Raw genomic sequence first — 16,163 nt, 5'->3', positions numbered from 1 at the left:
GGTGTGCAGTTCTCTCCCCCTCCTGCTTTCAAAAAGATGTTTCCCATAGATGCCGCCATATGGGACTCGTGGCAGACAGTTCCTAAGGTGGATGGAGCAGTCTCTACCCTAGCTAAGCGTACAACTATCCCCGTCGAGGACAGTTGTGCTTTCCTAGATCCTATGGATAAAAAAATTGGAGGGTCTCCTTAAGAAAATTTTGATACATCAAGGTTTTATTCTCCAGCCTCTTGCATGCATTGCCCCAGTTACTGCTGCAGCGGCTTTTTGGTTTGAGTCTCTTGAGGAGGCTCTACAGGTGGAGACCCAGCTAGACGATATTCTAGACAGGATTAAAGGTCTTAAGTTAGCTAACTCCTTTATTTCTGACGCCATTTTTCATTTAGCCAAGCTAACGGCTAAGAATTCAGGTTTTGCCATTTTGGCGCGTAGGTCGTTATGGCTTAAGTCCTGGTCAGCAGACGTTACTTCAAAGTCTAAGCTTCTTAACATCCCCTTCAAGGGACAGACCCTATTCGGGCCTGGTCTGAAGGAGATCATTTCTGATATTACTGGAGGAAAAGGTCACGCCCTTCCTCAGGATATTTCCAATAAGTTAAGGACCAAACAGAATCATTTTCGTTCCTTTCGAAACTTCAAGAGTGGCGCAACTTCAGTTTCCCCTAATGCAAAACAAGAGGGAAATTTCGCCCAGTCCAAACCAGTCTGGAGACCTAACCAGGCTTGGAACAAGGGGAAGCAGGCCAAGAAACCTGCGGCTGCCTCTAAGACAGCATGAAGGAGTAGCCCCGGATCTAGTAGGGGGCAGACTTTCCCTCTTCGCCCAGGCTTGGGCAAGAGACGTCCAGGATCCCTGGGCATTAGAGATTGTTTCCCAGGGATATCTTCTGGACTTCAAAGCTTCATCTGCCAAGGGGAGATTTCATCTCTCACAAAGAGAGAGGCATTTTTACATTGTGTTCAAGACCTACTGGTTATGGGAGTGATCCACCCAGTTCCAAGAGAGGAACAGGGGCAGGGCTTCTATTCAAATCTGTTTATAGTTCCCAAAAAAGAGGGAACTTTCAGACCAATCTTGGATCTCAAGATCCTAAACAAATTTCTCAGGGTCCCATCCTTCAAGATGGAGACTATCCGAACCATCCTCCCTATGATCCAGGAGGGTCAATATATGACTACCGTGGACTTAAAGGATGCTTATCTCCACATTCCGATTCACAAAGATCATCATCAGTTCCTCAGGTTCGCCTTCTTAGACAGGCATTACCAGTTTGTGGCTCTTCCCTTCGGGTTAGCCACGGCATCACGAATCTTTGCGAAGGTTCTAGGGTCCCTACTGGCGGTTCTAAGACCACGGGGCATAGCAGTGGCTCCTTACCTAGACGACATTCTGAAACAGGCATCGACTTTTCAAATTGCCAAGTCCCATACGGACATTGTTCTGGCCTTTCTGAGGTCTCACGGGTGGAAGGTGAACGAAGAAAAGAGTTCTCTCTCCCCTCTCACAAGAGTTTCCTTCCTAGGAACACTGATAGATTCAGTAGAAATGAAAATTTTTCTGACAGAGGTCAGATTATCAAAGCTTCTAACTTCCTGTCGTGCTCTTCATTCCACTTGTCGGCCGTCAGTGGCTCAGTGTATGGAAGTAATCGGCCTAATGGTAGCGGCAATGGACATAGTTTCGTTTGCCTGCCTACATCTCAGACCACTGCAACTTTGCATGCTCAATCAGTGGAATGGGGACTACACAGATTTGTCCCCTCTGCTAAATCTGGATCAAGAGACCAGGGATTCTCTTCTCTGGTGGTTATCTCAGGTCCATCTGTCCAGGGGAATGAGTTTCCACAGGCCAGAGTGGACTATAGTGACGACAGATGCCAGCCTTCTGGGCTGGGGCGTGGTCTGGAACTCCCTGAAGGCTCAGGGTTCATGGACTCAGGAGGAAGCCCTCCTTCCGATAAACATTCTGGAACTGAGAGCGATATTTAATGCTCTTCAGGCTTGGCCTCAACTAGCTGCGGTTAGGTTCATCAGATTTCAGTCGGACAATATCACGACTGTAGCCTATATCAACCATCAGGGGGAACAAGAAGCCCCCTGGCAATGTTGGAGGTTTCAAAGATAATTCTATGGGCAGAGGTTCACTCTTGCCATCTCTCAGCTATCCATATCCCAGGAGTAGAGAACTGGGAGGTGGATTTTCTAAGTCGGCAGACTTTTCATCCAGGGGGGTGGGAGCTCCATCCGGAGGTATTTGCCCAGCTGATTCAACTATGGGGCAAACCAGAGCTGGATCTGATGTCGTCTTGTCAGAATGCCAAGCTTCCTTGTTACGGATCCAGGTCAAGGGATCCCCAGGCAGCGCTGATAGATGCTCTAGCAGCGCCCTGGTCCTTCAGCCTGGCTTATGTGTTCCCACCATTTCCTCTCCTCCCTCGTCTGATTGCCAAGATCAAGCAGGAGAGAGCTTTGGTGATTTTGATAGCACCTGCGTGGCCACGCAGGACTTGGTATGCAGATCTGGTGGACATGTCATCCCTTCCACCATGGTCTCTGCCGCTGAGGCAGGACCTTCTACTCCAAGGTCCATTCAAACATCCAAATCTAATTTCTCTGCGGCTGACTGCTTGGAGGTTGAACGCTTAATTTTGTCAAAACGTGGTTTCTCCGAGTCTGTCATTGATACCTTAATTCAGGCTCGTAAGCCTGTCACCAGGAAAATCTATCATAAGATATGCTGTAAATATATTCATTGGTGTGAATCCAAGGGTTACTCATGGAGTAAAGTCAGGATTCCTAGGATATTATCCTTTCTCGAAGGATTGGAGAAGGGATTGTCAGCTAGTTCCTTAAAGGGACAGATTTCTGCTCTGTCTATATTCTTTTTCACAAGCGTGTGGCAGATGTTCCAGACGTTCAGGCGTTTTGTCAGGCTTTAGTTAGAATCAAGCCTGTGTTTAAACCTGTTGCTCCACCATGGAGTTTAAATTTAGTTCTTAAAGTTCTTCAAGGGGTTCCGTTTGAACCTCTGCATTCCATAGATATCAAGCTTTTATCTTGGAAAGTTCTGTATTTGGTAGCTATCTCTTCGGCTCGAAGAGTTTCAGAGTTATCTGTCTTACAGTGTGATTCCCCTTATCTGATCTTCCATGCAGATAAGGTAGTTTTGCGTACCAAACCTGGGTTTCTTCGTAAGGTGGTATCTAATAAGAATATCAATCAGGAGATTTTTGTTCCGTCACTGTGTCCTAATCCTTCTTCAAAGCAGGAACGTCTATTACACAATCTTGACGTGGTTCGTGCTTTGAAGTTTTATTTACAAGCTACTAAGGATTTTCGTCAAGCATCTGCATTGTTTTGTTGTCTACTCTGGAAAGAGGAGAGGCCAAAAGGCTTCGGCAACTTCTCTTTCTTTTTGGCTGAGAAGCATAATCCGTTTAGCTTATGAGACTGCTGGCCAGCAGCCTCCTGTAAGAATTACAGCTCATTCCACTAGAGCGGTAGCTTCCACATGGGCTTTTAAAAATGAGGCCTCTGTTGAACAGATTTGTAAGGCGGCGACTTGGTCTTCGCTTCATACTTTTTCTAAATTCTACAAATTTGATACTTTTGCTTCCTCGGAGGCTATTTTTGGGAGAAAGGTCTTACAGGCAGTGGTGCCTTCCGATTAAGTGCCTGCCTTGTCCCTCCCTTCATCCGTGTCCTAAAGCTTTGGTATTGGTATCCCACAAGTAATGGATGAACCCGTGGACTGGATACACCTTTACTAGAGAAAACAAAATTTATGCTTACCTGATAAATTTCTGTCTCTTGTGGTGTATCCAGTCCACGGCCCGCCCTGTCACTTTAAGGCAGGTGTTTTTTATTTTTAAACTACAGTCACCACTGCACCCTATAGTTTCTCCTTTTTCTTGCTTGTCTTCGGTCGAATGACTGGGGGTGGCAGTTAGGGGAGGAGCTATATAGACAGCTCTGCTGTGGGTGTCCTCTTGCAACTTCCTGTTGGGAAGGAGAATATCCCACAAGTAATGGATGAACCCGTGGACTGGATACACCACAAGAGAGAAATTTATCAGGTAAGCATAAATTTTGTTTTTTTTGTGTTTAATCATGTAAGCCTTAATCTCCCCCCTAAGATATGCTTTAGCAGCTTCCCAAAAAATTTCTGTTTTGTCTTTTATAGTCTTTATTAAAAAATTGGTAGTCTCTTCTTTTATGTAGACGCCAATAAGTAAACTCAATATTTGGCAATAAAAATTTTGCATGACTTACGTGGAATATCTAGGGAGATAATAGCGTGAACAGAGATGATGATATCTAAAATTTTAGTTTTAACTTCTGAAGTAAGCATTGAACTTGATATTAAGCAAAAATCGATCCTAGATAATGACCCATGCGTTTTAAATTCGCAAGTATAGGCTTTAACATCTGGGAATTGTATGCGCCACAAGTCATGCACTTTTAGATCCCTGCATATTTGTGCAAATAGATTTTTGGTTTGAAAAGGAGGTTGTGTTTTTTTGGGGGTTTTTTTAGGCGAAAGCTTATCCAATGCTATTGATGGGTCAAAATAAAATCACAAGCGAGTGAATTTATTCCAAAACTCTGTTTTTTTGGACCATATATATTACAAAAAATATGTTTTAACCCATCTATCTTGATTTCTAAGATTAACCATCTATCATCAACATCAGTTTCCTGTTTCAGAATTTTATATGTAAGATTTTTATTAATTAAAAAGGCCACGCCTCTTCATTTTAGAGCATGAAGAGGCAATCACTTCTCCTACCCATTTAATTTTAAGTTTATTAGCCTCCTCCAGTTTTCAATTTGTTTCTTGTAAGATGGCTGTCTGGATTATATTTACCTGTCTGATTAAAAGTTTCTTTTTGATCGGGGATGTAATGCCCCCTACATTCCAGGAGAGACATTTTAATACTTTCCCTCATCTTGGAATCGTATCATCAATGTGTGCCTTTGCATAAGAGACGGGAGGGAAGAAAGAGAGAGAGAGAAAAAAAAAAAAAAGGGGGGTGGAACAAAGAATAAAATAGTCAGCAATGCCATCAGGCCTATCTGCCTTATGTGGATTATATATTCAATTTTCACTTTTTTAGGGTAGTGGAATATTTGATTTTTTTTAAATATTCTTTTGCTACTGTATTGTTAGTCAAGGTATAATTAACCTCATTATCCTCTATCACAATTTTGTCTGGGTATAAGAGTCTGGCCCTGTAGCCGGCTTTTATGAGTTTTATACAAAAGGGTGCTGTGTCACTAGAATAACCTTGAAAAAGTAGGATTTTAGCTTCCCTCTACTAACACACTGTCCATATTTCTATAAAACCTTAAAACAGTCATTTTGTCCCTGTAATGTTTGTTTTTGGGTGACTTTTTCTATGAGCCCTTTCAATACCAAAAGGGATATTTTGCTGCTGAACACCCAGAATTTGAGGGAGAGTTGATGAAGCAAATTGTAATAGATCTGAAAATTCACTGGTTTCAGGGAGGCCGATAATTTTCAAATAATTTTGTTAGATCAGCAAGTCTAGTCTGTAATACTCTAATAATAATAAAAATAATAATAATAATAACAGTCCAGTGGAGGTCTGTTTCTGATTATTAAGGCTATCCTCTACCTCAGATACTCGGTTCTCTATTTCAGTTAATCTGCTAGAAAATTGCCTTATCTCTCTGGTGAGATTGGACATTTTGTGTTTTCAATAACTCAAATTGCGGTAGAAAAATTCCTGAAAGCTGATTTAATCAATGGCTGCGTTTCTACCCTAGATAATGTGGGTTTGCTAGAAACTTTAGGGGTAGCATCTGATACGCGATTTTATCTCGCAGCAATGGGGTGAGCTGCAAAAGTGCAAAAAACCCTCCCTACTCCCCTATTGAGCCCTCTTCATGACTTGAGGGAATCTATACAGTGGAAAACACACAGAAAAAAAGAAAAAAGGTAACCAAAAAAAAAAACGCAAGAAAGTGTGACATAAAACAGGGATAAATCATGCTGCAAACTCGGATTAAAGAAATTTTCCAGGGGCCATTAACTCTTTTTTTTTTTTTTTTTTTTTTTTTTTTTTTTTTAGAGCTCAGAGAATAAATATAAAGTAAGGGCAGAATAATAGCCTTCTCTGTAAACCACCTCTCAGATGAAATCGGGTAAAATCAGTGACAAACCAAAACGGCAATTTATAGAAAAATATAAAGACAATGCTGGATCCTTTCCTCTTAAAGGGATAGTAAACCCCCAACCTTTCTTGTATGATTCAGATAGAACATACAATTTTAAACAACTTAACCATTTACTTCTATTATAAAATTTGCTTCATTCTCTTGTTATCCATTGCTGAAGGGACAGCATTGCACTACTGGCAGGAAGCTGAACACATCTAGTTAGCCAATCACAAGAGACAAATGTGTGCAGGCACCAATTAGCAGCAGCTCCCACAGGTGTATATGTGCGTATTCATTTTTTAACAAGGCATACTAAGAGAACGAAGCACATATTGAAAATAGAAGTGAATTTAAAATGACATGCTCAATCTGAATCATGCAAGTTTAAGTTTGACTTTCCCATCCCTTTTTAAAGTCAGTTAGGAACAAATAATATAAATGACAAATAGCTTAGGAACGCTCTTGTCACTTATTTAGACAGATATGTTGATACTTGTAAGTTTATTCAGGCTTGATATACCATATAGCCTGTATATATCAAATTTCTTTTCAGGTCCTTTTTAATAGCTCACTATAAGACAAACCATTCTCTTTAGTAGACAGCTGTTTTATAGAGCAGACCGTCCTCTTTAATAGACAGTTGGGTTAGCTAATATATGCGACAAGCAGATAGAGAGGAAGTTCTTCCACCAATTTTCTTCACTACTATTTGTATACAGTATAAAAGTGACAGATAAGCAGCAATGAAAAACACAGCTTACAGTTCCCCGTTTCCCGGGACATCTGCATATTGCCCACAGAAGGGTTTAAGGGTCAAAACCTTATTGAGCAACATAAGGGCATATGAATAGTGTTAAGCCAGTATATGGAAGGCCAATGATACTTGCAGTTTCAAATTATATACCCCAAGGGGGTTGAAATCCCACCAGCTCTTCTTGGATCATAATCTCTGGTTGCTGGGCCACAAAAACCTCTCTGGTTTTGCGTTTACCAGGAGCTGTGGAGAGGAAATAGTTTAGGCTTTCCCCTTCAGTTATGCTGCTCTGCGCCCGTTTCCCCTTGACTTCGCTGGGTCAGTAGTCCTAATTACAGGTACCTCTGCACAGCCGGTGTCGTGCTACAATGAAGGGAAGTCATAGTATGTCCTCAGCTTAGTTTATGGCGTAAGATCTTATCTGCTGCAGTGTAAAATCGCAACTCTAGTAAAAAAGTCTCTACCGGCTCAGGCCGATTTCTCAGTCAAATCTCCAGGTAAAGCATGCCGATACCCTAGGGAGCGTTGCCATACCAACAACGGGTATTGCCCTGTAAGAATGGCTGCCCGTGGCAATGCTGGGTTACAACTTATGGCTCTAGCAATGTAAGCCTATTCCAGCTCTTGCACACTTCATGGTCAGGCCTCAGGTTGAAATAGGTTGAGGTGAATACAGAAGTATAGCGCTAATAACTGAAGGAAAACTAGGCCACTCTAAAACAGTCACCCCAGGACTGTCACAATTAGAACAAGGTAGAAGGAATATGAGGGCGCTAAGAGCTAAGTTCCCACCAAACTTAGTCAAATAATAAATAAATACAACAATGTTCAAGTTAATAACTTTACTTCACAATATTAAAATACAATTTATTATAACAATAATGATAAAGATTCTGATAGAAGGGACGTCTCCCTTAATAGTTAAAAAATGGAGGAACTGGATTACCACCTTAAAAACACGTGAAAAAATTGCATGAAAAATTGCTTAAAAAATGTTAGCTAAGCGTTGTGTTTTGATTCAGCAAATGTTGGTTACAATGTTAATATCAGTCTTAGAGTTTAATCTGTCACAATTTTTGTAACAAAGTTTCTTATGTTGGCTGATTAAAAAGTGTTACAGTTCATCAGATAGTTTCAGCATAAAAAAAGTTGTAATTCTGTTGTTAATATGACCCCCTTAGAAGTGGTTAAACGGTCATGTTAAACACCTTAATGTCAGGTCTTATTCGTACTCACACTTTCTTATCCAAAATGACTTTGGTAACGATCTTTAGGCTCACAATGTTGGAGGTTTACACAGGTAAGCGATATCTTCCAATGTTTTTGCACTCTTGCTTGTATCGGCTGAACCCGGTCAGCGTAATAGGAGACTGCTTGTTTACTCCAAACTGATTGACTTTGTGTTGTTTCCTGCTAAGGACTTTATTCTACTTTTTAAAATCTAGGTACCTAGTTTTAACATTCTAGCCCGCGCGTGTTCCACTCTAAGTGCGGGTCTGTGGGTGCTCTGACAAAATGCAGAAGGACATTTGGCAGAAGGACATTTGGCAGAAGGACATTTGGCCGACGGACATTTGGCCGACGGACATTTGGCTGACAGACAGAAATCTAAAGAATGTTCCGATTTCGGCCGAGGGCAGATACGTTCCAGAGTGCTCTGTTCTAATCAGAGCCTCGGGCGCTGCAACTGCCTCTGGGAACCTTATCATGGGTCCCAGGCCGCACGTTTTTGTAATTCTCTGTCTGGGAAATTATCTATCTATCAAATCTATCTATTTATCTATCAAATCTATCTATCTATCGTATCTATCAAATGTATCTATTGATCTATCTATCTATCAAATCTATCTATCTCGTGGCCGGACTGTTATCTGACAGCCACTTGTGTTTCGGCCAAATGTCCGTCGGCCAAGTGTCCGTCGGCTAAAAGTCCGGCCACGGGGTCTGTGGACATCATTTCTCCCCTTTGAATTTTGAATTATCTGGCGCACAAGGAGTTTGGAGTAAACAAGCAGCCTCCAATTACGCTGACCGGGTTCAGCCGATACAAGCAAGAGTGCAAAAACATTGGAAGATATTGCTTACCTGTGTAAACCTCCAACATTGGTAACGATCTTTAGGCTCACAAAGTCATTTTGGATAAGAGAGTGTGAGTACGAATAAGACCTGACATTAAGGTGTTTAACATGATCGTTTAACCACTTCTAAGGGGGTCATATTAACAACAGAATTACAACTTTTTTTATGCTGAAACTATCTGATGAACTTTAACACTTTTTGATCAGCCAACATAAGAAACTTTGTTACAAAAATTGTGACAGATTAAACTCTAAGACTGATATTAACATTGTAACCAACATTTGCTGAATCAAAACACAACGCTTAGCTAACATTTTTTAAGCAATTTTTCAAGCAATTTTTTCACGTGTTTTTAAGGTGGTAATCCAGTTCCTCCATTTTTTAACTATTAAGGGAGACGTCCCTTCTATCAGAATCTTTATCATTATTGTTATAATAAATTGTATTTTAATATTGTGAAGTAAAGTTATTAACTTGAATATTGTTGTATTTATTTATTATTTGACTAAGTGTGGTGGGAACTTTAGCTCTTAGCGCCCTCATATTCCTTCTACCTCAGGTTGAAATAGGCCGTTATCCTAGGGCGCGTTCTCCCGCCAACAGAGGATAGTGATGCCAGAGGTGGTTGTTGTTTTTTTTTTTTTTTTGAGGTTTTTTTATTAGGAAAGAGAGACTCCTGGTTTTTATATTTTATTTCAAGTGTGTTGTGCACTATTTATTTTTGCTTTGATCAATAACATTTTAAAAATAAAAAATGTTCCTTGCCTCTGAGTAAAAAAAAAAAAAAAAAATCAGTGTGACTACTTCATTTACTTTTATGCTCTAAAGCTAGTTACCCTGCCTTGTGTGCAGTGTGGTGTGTTTTTTATGGGGGGGTTATCTGGTATAATAACTGCAACATTCAAGAAGAAAATCAATATTTGCATTTCAAAGGTTGTTGTTTAAAAGATTAGAAAATATAATTTTCTCTATTAGGGATGCTGTAAGGTCTCTCGGTGAAGGTTCAGTAATTGTGGGGGGTATCCTAGGCAAGCAATTCTGTATGAGACGTAGGTTTTAAGGATGGAAGTAACTAAAAGTAAATAAGAATTTTATCTAACAGGCATAGATTTAAAATTTAGACACACTGCCAAAAAATAACAAATTCTTGACATTTGACTTTTAGTCTATGTGAGCAGCCCTACTAATTGAGCTCAGGTGTTTCAGCCAAACTTATTGCTAATGGGTGCATAAAACCCAGCCCATAGCCATGAAATATCCAAATGCAAAGATTAGCAGTACTATTGGTCATACTGAAGCCTTTAAAAATAAAAACATGTGGTTGTCATGTCCCTCTTAAATAAAAAATAATATATATATTCATGATTCAGAGAGAGCATACGATTTGAAACAACTTTCCATTTTACTTCTAATATCAAATCTGCTTCATTCTCTTGGTGTCCTTTGTTGAAGTAACATTTAGTAATCTACTAGGAGCTAGATGAACACATTGGGTAAGCCAGGGACAAGAGACATAAGAGTACAGCCACCAATTAGCAGCTAGCTCCCAGAAATATAATGCTTCTCCTGAGACTACCTAGGTAAACTTTTCAGGGTACCAAGAGAACAAGTAAATTGTATAAAAGTACAATGGAAAGTTGATCTAAAATTGCATTCCCTATCTGAATCATTACATTTTGACTTTCCTGTCCCTTTTAAATATGGCACTGTCATAAGATGCCACCTTTGCTATGAGTCCATGAAATTTCTGCCTTACCAGATCCTCCTTAGCCAACTGTACGTGCTATTACCATGAAGTGGAAGCAACTACAGCACAGCCACATAGAGGTAGATCATGCAAACTCAGCCAAGTGAAGTGCGTATTGCATTTAAATCGCCTATCGTCTGTTGCATTGCTTACTACAAAGTGCCTGTAGAAACAACATCAACACAAGAACTGTGCGTTGGGAGCTTTATAAAATTATTTTCCATGGGTGAGCAGCTATAGAAAAATCTTGCATCAATAGGCGCAATGCCAAGTGCACCACTGGGCTGTGGCGTGGTTTTTCAGGGTTTGGGCTAGGCCTCTTAGTTTCAGTGAAGGGCCGTCCTAATGATACAGGTTACAAAGACAATTTTAGATAATTGGGTACTTTCAACTTTCTGCCAACAGTTTGGGTAAGGCGCTTTTGTTCCAGCATGAAAGTGTACAAAGTGAAGGTCCATGAAGACATGGTTTGATACTGTTGTGGAGTAATTTGAGTGGCCTGCACAGAGCCCTGACCACAATCCCACTGAACACCTTTGGGATGAATTGGAATGCCATTTGCAATCCAGACATTCCCATCAGACATTCGTGCCTAGACTAACACACATGCCCTTTTGGATAAATGGGCACAAATATATCTATCTGTAGATAGAGAAGCAAATGTTGAAGCCCTTGAAAGTGATGCAGCATATCTGTAAAACAATGATTAGAAAATATCACCTGGACATCTCTATGTAAAAAAGGAAGATATTTTACCTCAACATTTCCTCCATAGCCATATTCCTGCAAAGGGACCTTAAAGGGACACTGAACCCAATTGTTTTCTTTCGTGATTCAGATAGAGCATGACCTTTTTAAGCAACTGTCTAATTTTATTCCTATTATAACATTTTCTTCATTCTCTTGGTATCTTTATTTGAAATGCAAGAATGTGTAAGTTTAGATGCCGGCCCATTTTTGGTGAACAACCTGGGTTCTTCTTGCTGATTAGTGGATAAATTAATCCACCAATAAAAAAGTGCTGTCCTGAGTTCTGAACCAGAAAAAAAAAAAAAAGCTTAGATGCCTTTTTCAAATAAAGATAGCAAGAGAACGAAGAAAATTTGATAATAGGAGTAAATTAGAAAGTTGCTTAAAATTGCATGCTCTATCTGAATCACAAAAGAAAAAAAATGTGGGTTCAGTGTCCCTTTAAGCAGCCAATCAGGATGCTAGTCCTAGGACTTGCAAGGGACCATGCATCTGGCATGTGCAAGCACAGTCATGTTATTTCCCTCCTCAGTTTAAGAAAGTTTACTGTGAACTCTCATGAGATTTGAGTGCTCTCATGAGACCACAGTAAACCAAATCCAATATGCAGCTGACCGTGAGCTGAAGAAATTGAGGTAAAATATCTTCTTTTCTTTTTCTTATATTTGAGATAATAGGCTGATATTTTCTTGTTGTCTTTTTACGGTTACATTTCATCACTTTCAAGTGGTTTAGCATATGGGTATTCTGTCCCTTTAAGTTTTTTCTTTCATGATTCAGATTTATTTCTATTAAATTTACTTTATTTTCTTGGTGTCCTTTTGAAGGAATAGCAATGCATTCCTGGGAGCTTGTTGAACACATTGGGTAAGCCAATACAACAGACATATATGTATGTGCAACCACCAATCAGCAGCTAGCTCCCAATAGTGCATTATTGCTCCTGAGCCTACCTAAGTATGCTTTTCAACAAATGATACCAAGAGAATAATGTAAATTAGATAATAGACTTAAATTGTAAAGTTGTTTATAATTATATGCTCTGCCTGAATCCAGAAATGAATAAATGGGGGGATTATTTCCCCCCACCCCAAAAAAAAAAAATTCCATATGAAATTGCAACATTAGGCATTTTTTTATGCATGGAAAAAATATGAAGTCAAAAAATTAAAATGGGAATTTTAAATCTGGAAAAAATATGAAGTCAAAGATAAGTGAAAATGAAATCTAATGTACCATTGCGAATGCTCATTGCTTTATAGGTTTACTTCCATTAACAAAATGTGCATTTTTTTAATATTTATACTTTGTCACCAGTTCCTACTGAGCATGTGCAAGAACTCACAGAATATATGCATTTGTGATTGGCTGATGGCTGTCACATGATACTGGGGGAGTGGAAATAGACATAACTTTGAAATTTGTCAGAAAAAATATCTACCACTCATTTGAAGTTCAGACTGAGGGGTATATTTATTATAGTGTGAGCGGATATGATACGTTACATTGATTAAATGCAGACAGAATACGCTGTCTGCATTTATCATTGTACCAGCAGTTCTTGTGAACTGCTGGTGCATTGCCACCCCCCCTGCAGATTTGCGGCCAATTGGCCGCTAGCAGGGGGTGTAAATCAACCCGATCCTATTCTATCAGGTTGATTTCTGTCCACGGCCTCAGCCCCAAGGCAGAACATGCAATGATCTTTTTGCAGACACTACCAATCTGTCTAAGTTTACAAATAGTACACAGCACCACTTACTCTAATACCCAATATACAGTGATCTAGTAAATATTACTGATCATCTGATATAGAGTGATTTAGAGCTTCCTTTGAACCTATAAGTAGTGCCATTAGTTTTCTCCTTTTTCTTTTCAAACACATGCAGGAACTGTATGCACTTTAACTTTGAAGAGAACAGTCTAATGTAGAGTAGCGCTGCAAAACAGAGCTGTAATCTGGCTGCACTGTGTAATTGCATCCAGAGCATAGTGCTGTTTGAAGTGAGCAGTCCATTGATTGTTGACTGTCTCTCAGATTTTTTTCAAACCTGCCCCTTAGCCTTCTCCAGTCTGTAAGACATTCGTATCAGCAATGCACCTTTTTTTATTACTACATTTCTATGCTCGACCAAGAGAAAAGGAAACAAGTTTATTTAGAGTATATTTTTTTGTCTGCAGCTAATCTGCAATGCAATTTTCAACTACTGCACTATATTATAAAATTTTAAAAATTGCTTTATTCTCCAGTTAACCAACACATTGAACTGATGCTTTACTGCCTAATTTAAAATTGAATTTTATGTAAAAATGACCTGCAGAAAAAAATTTACTAAAAAAAATCACATTGCAGAAAGTGAAAAAAAAGTTCTGCCTCTGGATGCCTCAGAGACCGCTGCTTCATAATTTGTTTCCGGCGAGCCTTATCAAGGGGCATCAAGCTCCATACGGAGCTGATAAATCGGACCCTAAGTGCGATAGCATGGTCTTTTTATCATGCATTTATTATGCAAATCTACTGTATTTATGGGTCCTTTAAAAGAAGTTACTAACCAATGAAAGATATGTTTAGATGTTCTTTAGATAACAGAAATTTGTTTGGAGTATGGTGTCCCTTTTTAACAACCAGAAATTCATGTGTTTTTTGGTAATTTTATTTATTTTTATATTTTGTTTAAATTGGAGCCATAAAGTCCCTTTTTATTTCTGAATTGAGTAAAACAGAATAACCTTGCAATCAGTAAACCAAAACTTATGATAACCCCTTAGCAGCCAGAAAAAGCACTTTAATACTTTTACTGACAGAGAAAAGACATTGTGATCAACTCCTTGGCTTCTAGTAATATACAGAGGTGTGAGTTAACAACCTTCTACCTCCAGATACACAGCTGATGGTTTTTTCAAATGCATATGGTCCATATTGGTGATGGACTACTGTGTGGAAGGAGATTGCTGAGCCTTAGTGCTCCATGGATATGAGAGCTGGGCCCAGATAAGGCAGATGTGGTGGGGGTGAAGAAAAAAGTAGAGAGCACTAGAAAGTGGCCAAAGGAGAGTGGCAGGAAATGAGGCTTAAATGAAGGTGGCTGTTGGAGTCCTGGCTGCTACATAGATGCAATTATATGAAGATACCTTCCATACAAAGTGTGTTTTTTCTTTTCAGGCTCCATTTTGGCCATTCCTTCTCTGTGCGCTTGGCCTTTTCACCTATCAGTCATTGGATGCAATTGATGGAAAACAAGCTCGAAGAACAAATACCAGTTCCCCACTTGGGGAGCTGTTTGACCACGGCTGTGATGCTGTTTCCATAGGTACTGTATGCTTAGGTGTATTTTTTGTTTTGTTTGTTTTTTAAGGTTATTGCATTATTGGTATTTAAGTAGATCCCCCTTTCTTTTAAAAAACAAAAAAACAACAAACAAAAAAACGCATAATTTTATAATTTTGCTCTTCTGTGAGCTGCTATAGCTAAACAAAGTGCACGGAGTACTGAATGTACTAATTTAGGCTAGCCTTAGCAAAAGGCAGTCAGATAATTGGCATGGCGTATCAATAGTATTGTCCAGAGGTCTTGGCCAGATAACAATTTTAAAAAACCAAATATGAGAGCCCCTATCCTCTTCCTCCCGCCCTTGACATGTTTGGCTTTTTCAAAAGGTTTAGTACGTGCACTCCGGTCGACATTTTCAGCATTTGATTGACAGATGACTCATCTGTCAACCAAATGCTGAAAATGGCGACTGGAGCTTCAGCTATTATCCGTGTAGAGTTTATAGTGAAATTGCTCTGAAGATAAGTATATACTATTGATTTCATGAATTAAACAAATTAGTTTTTTAACTGCTATCATTTCACTTTAGCTAAAAGCTTTAAATTGACATTCACTTTAAGTAACTGAGACTATCGACCATGTTCAGTACAGCAAACTGCTCAACTTTATTACTTGTGTAGCTGAACAAAACGTATACAGTGTTGCTGGTTATTTTTGTTAAACACTACCTTGCAAGATATAGCAACAATACACGCATATTAATCCGTTACATTGTAACGTATCAGCTGTAGCAACACAGCCATATTTTAGCTCAGTAATAGGATTACTATATCAAGCTGTCGCATTTGTAAGACTATTATTGTAATTGGCATCTTTTTTTATTATTTAGTTTACAGTCCCATCTATAGGCTTGTTCTAAGGCTGAGGTCATATATTACTGTTGGTCATTGTTGCAAACACTTGTCTGCCATGTATAAAGCAACTGCATACGTTTACACATGTGTATAATTACAACGTACAAGCTGCGCTGTCATACCAATCAATTAGGTCTCTGTGTAGATACTGGGATTATTCAAGCCTACTATATTGATAAGGCTATTGTTGCACCTAGCAGATTTTCAAGAGTGGTATATCATACATGTGCTATAGGCTAGTTTTAAGGCCAATCATTACTATTGCTGTATGCTGGATTCACTATCTATAACAAGTTGTTTTCTTGTTAGTATTATATCTGTGACTATTATCCCAGCAATAGCAATTAACATTCATTGGTTATAAGCTATAACCAATATTATGGTCTTCTAGTTCCAGAATATTGTTTTTAATATAATCCCGATCTTAAAATATTCTAATAAAGATGGTATGTTTTAGGTTTTGCT

General features: G+C 39.2%; 1 protein-coding gene across 1 annotated transcript in view; it reads left to right on the top strand.

Moving 5' to 3' along the window:
• Positions 1-16,163, top strand: part of CHPT1 (choline phosphotransferase 1) — a 168,834-nt gene that overhangs the window by 37,063 nt on the left and 115,608 nt on the right. The window contains exon 2 of the mRNA XM_053716984.1: positions 14,677-14,824. Within this exon, the coding sequence (XP_053572959.1) occupies positions 14,677-14,824 (148 nt within the window). The remainder of the gene's footprint in view (positions 1-14,676; positions 14,825-16,163) is intronic.

The sequence above is a fragment of the Bombina bombina genome, chromosome 6 (genome assembly GCF_027579735.1).
Source record: "Bombina bombina isolate aBomBom1 chromosome 6, aBomBom1.pri, whole genome shotgun sequence".
NCBI lineage: Eukaryota > Metazoa > Chordata > Amphibia > Anura > Bombinatoridae > Bombina > Bombina bombina.
This window is presented reverse-complemented; position numbering and strand designations above follow the sequence as displayed.